This window comes from Anneissia japonica, unplaced genomic scaffold, assembly GCF_011630105.1.
Source record: "Anneissia japonica isolate Jap-2015-1 unplaced genomic scaffold, ASM1163010v1 scaffold287849_len203907_cov147, whole genome shotgun sequence".
NCBI lineage: Eukaryota > Metazoa > Echinodermata > Crinoidea > Comatulida > Comatulidae > Anneissia > Anneissia japonica.
In genome coordinates this window covers 49,689-54,024 of record NW_022709552.1, presented here as the reverse complement: position 1 = coordinate 54,024, position 4,336 = coordinate 49,689, and the positions used below count along the sequence as shown (strand labels likewise).

The 4,336-nt window shown below is 31.2% G+C and overlaps 1 protein-coding gene across 1 annotated transcript; it reads left to right on the top strand.

The window, feature by feature from the left end:
* Window positions 1-1,002: 1,002 nt before the first annotated feature.
* Window positions 1,003-3,918, top strand: LOC117106742. Its single transcript, XM_033248164.1, has 5 exons — window positions 1,003-1,007; window positions 1,705-1,956; window positions 2,124-2,412; window positions 2,824-3,067; window positions 3,278-3,918. The coding sequence occupies exons 1-5, from the start codon at window positions 1,003-1,005 to the stop codon at window positions 3,529-3,531; spliced, it is 1,044 nt and encodes a 347-aa protein (XP_033104055.1). The 3' UTR covers window positions 3,532-3,918.
* The last annotated feature ends 418 nt before the right edge of the window (window positions 3,919-4,336 follow it).

Below are 4,336 nucleotides of genomic sequence, written 5' to 3'. Positions count from 1 at the left end.
CAGGTCAACTCGGCCCTTTTTTTCATTTTATATATAGGCCTACATACGGTATAAAATTACTTAAAAACTTAAAAAATAACCATTGAAAGAAATAAATAAATTGAAGTCACGTTAAGAATTGTAAATATCATAAAAATATAATTAAACCATTGCTCTAATATAACATCAAAAATTTCGATAGTTCAAAGTTCTTTTCCAATAAATTATGGTATTCTTTTCTTATTACTATTATATATAAAGCTAGTTGGATTTTATCTATTATATCATAATTTATATATATGCTATATATATTTAAATATGTATACATATATATAATTTATTTAAGAACAGATTGAAAATTGGTTTCCTCCACTGAAGAATTTCTAAAGTTCATACATATGATATTCGTTTCTTAATTCTGTATACTCAAATATGTACACCTGTCTCTTATACACATCTAGATGTGTATAAGAGACAGACTCTGGCTAGACAATGAACATGCTTGCTTATCAGATAAGACGTATAAATATATATGTATGATTGTGTATATCTGTCTCTTATACACATCTAGATGTGTATAACAAATATGTACACGATTCATACCATCGATTCAATCGTTTGTTACTCAATAAAAAGCAACAATACTAAGCCTGTCCGTCCATAGTTGTAGGGTTAAAAATTTAACGTTACAACAGAGACGTTAATTGATATCTTTTGTCTTATCTGATGAAGCAAGCATGTTCATTGTCTAGCCAGAGTGAGTTGATAATCAACAACTCCCTACTCAAGTAGTTGTGTAACGAAAACATTTTGTTAGAAATAATATCGTGTATGAGAAAATTTACTTAATAGAATATGCCAGTTTACAAAACAAGAACTTATTAGTATGGCGAAAACTCTCTATTATAGTGTAAAAATATATGTAAAGTGTATCAGTCATACTGTAAGAATTAGTTCTACAATAAAATATACACACGCACAAAAGCATGGATAAATAGAATACTTACGGTCTGTTGATTATAAATGGAGTACAGTATAATTAATAAAGACTAAAAAATGCCATTTATGTTTAGTGCACTTGATTTCTTTCACCATACTGCATTTATTGTACTTGATGCATGTTATTATATTTTATTAATTCAATTTATGTATATGCAACAAATTTATGTATATTTTAAGTCCATTTGCCTGAGTATACAGCGCACAGCAAATCTAAAATATAACGAAAGTTTGTTTTGACAATAGGCACTATAAAATATATATTGTATATTTTCGAATAGAACCGTAAAATATAAACTTATATTATCATTATGTTATTATTGATAACTTATTTGTTTTACTAAAGGAAAAGTATATTATTGTATACTCTCTAAGGATCGAATGTGACGTTTAATAAAATACAATTCAACCACTGATGACACTCGTGTATCCGTATATTTTTCAGCTATGTATTTAATACAAACAAAATGTATCATAGTTTAATAATAGTAAAAACAAAAAAAAAAAACACAATTAAAACGGCAACGGCACAATCGCCTTCAGTAGCAATCAGAAAATGTATGTATGTATATATTTAAGTCCCTTTGCGTATACAACGCACAGAAAATCTCAAATATAACGAAAGTTTGTTTTGACAATAGGCCTATAAAAATTTATTATTATTATTATTATTATTATTAATTAATAATTATTCTTTAAGTAATTCTTATTAATTTTTTTTAAAAGGTTCTGCGAGACGACATTGGCATTGGTCAGATTGCGCTGCATCCAACTCTACCAAAACCAAGGAGCCTGGCCAGACAAGCCAATCACGAGAAAGCTGTCCCGACCTAACCATCCATCGGATTTGCGTTTCAATCTGGACGAAGAACACATCGCCCCAAGTTTTCTCCAAGACGACATTGCTGTTGATGGTGGACGCCACATATTATTTGCTACTGCACATATGCTTGACATGCTGGGGAGATCCAGAGTGTGGTAAGATAACAATTGATGCAGAGCATTTTTTATCCTTGTTGATGTTCATTGAAATATAAATTCTTTATGCTTCATAATATATATGAAATAAATAAAGTTTAGTGATTTATGTGATTGAACATAAATGATGAATATCATCATTAATATCATAATGTTATTTCTTTCAGGTTTCTTGATGGGACTTTTAAATGTGTGAGAGAACCATTCTACCAACTATTCTCAGTCTACAGCTTTATTAGATCAGGAACAACGGAGAAGCAGGTGCCCTTGGCGTTTGCTATAATGTCAGGGAAGAGGATTGTAGACTACGCTGCAGTGTTAAGGTCGATTCTTCGCATTTTGCCTGTGACTAATGTACAGAAGGTGGTGACAGACTTTGAATCATCAATTTGGCAGGCTCTGCGAGATGTGTTGCCGGATGTGCAAGTGACGGGCTGTCTCTTTCACTACACGCAGGTATGTTTACACTTTCTACAAGATGCGAATATATAAAAAAAAGTGTTTTTTGGATTAACATAACAATGTGAATTTGTGAAAGCTAATTTGTTAATCACTCTTGCAAATGTTACAAACTATAAAATTTATGTTTTCATTTATATTACTGGCAATAAATTACTGTTAATCGTTTTTGCAGACTGTGTACCGAAGAGCACAAGACTTCGGACTAGGAGGTGCCTACAGGATCGATGCTGGAACACACATGGTCTGTCTCTTATACACATCTAGATGTGTATAAGAGACAGGGACGTCACAGCATATATACCTATATATATATAGTATAAATATATATGTATGATTGTGTATATAATACATATATGTATGTATATACATAAAATAATTAATCATTTTCTTGTTTCACATTTTTAGACAATAAGGCAACTCTTGTCACTACCAAATCTTCCAGTTGAGCATGTCAACGAAGTGTTCCAACGGATCGAGCTTTCAGCTGGCAACAACCAGGCTATCTTGCAGATGATGGAGTACATTCGATCTTATTGGCTTCAGGGTAACGTTTTCACACCACAGGATTGGGTTGTTTACAGGCAGAATGTACGTACCAACAATGACTTGGAGGGGTGGCATCATCGCCTTAATCACAGAGCCAAGCGTGGTAAGTATTTTCTTTTTATAAACAGACATTTGTTATGCACCAAATTGTGTCAAGGTATACACAGAGCATGAATTAATGATAACATTTTTACTTACACATGAATTGTATGGATGGTTTTATTAAAATGTGCTGTGATGTCTTGAGTTCAGTAATTGACTACTTTTTTGTCTATAAATTAATTTTAAACCAATTATCTTACCTTTTTCGTAGCGAATATCCAGTTCTACATGCTCTGCCAGTTACTGTATGAAGAGAGCCAGACTGTGTCAATCAACGCCGAATTGATCTACAGAGAAGATGAACTGAGGACACAGGCGCCAGCAGCTCTTAGGACCAACCAACGGCTTCACAAGCTCTGGGACGAGTATGCCGCTGGGACTAGAACTGCAAGGACTTTGTTAATTGCAGCCAGTCATCTCATAAGCCCCAATGCTCGCGAAGCTGTTGATGCTAGGGCTACATAATCCTCTTATGATACTATATGGCACAAGGGCAGATGTACTGAATGTAAACATATAGGCCTATAATGTTCAATTAATGACGTCTACTCTAAATATAGCAATTTGGTATCTGTTGTTAAAATTGTTGTTATTAATGTATATAAGTTGACATAAGTTGTAAAGTACAAAGACAATATTTTTGTAATTTAATTTATAGAAATGTATGAATACTATATTTTTAATATAATTTTAACGTAATTTTGTAACTATTAGTGTTCATTTTTATTTGATGTAGATTGTGTAGTTTAGTTACATAGGCTTGCAATTAAAGGTTTTAAAGATTAAAGAATAATGAATTAAGAATTGATTTGTGACATTAAAATTATTGAAAAACATATATATACTTGATTTGTAGTGATTTATATTTCTGCATTCCTGTTGTAGACACAACATTCCACACACTGACCTTTACATAAAAGTATGATAGTGAAATTAAAAGACATACAATTGTTAGATGATAATTGATATTATTGTTTTATTGTTTAATATATATTTTATTGTTTAATATATATATATATATATATATGTATATATATATATTAAACAATAAATATATATATATATATATATATATATGATGTAGATTGTGTAGTTTAGTTTATATATTATATATACATTCCACATCAAGATGAAAGCTAGCATAGGCCTAGTAATGATTAAACCACGACAATATCTTGTGCAAGAATAAATTCAACTCAAAATAACTTAGGCTTGCCTCTATTACTAATTGTTACTGTAGGCCGAATTTTAAACCGACTTGGCTTAGGCC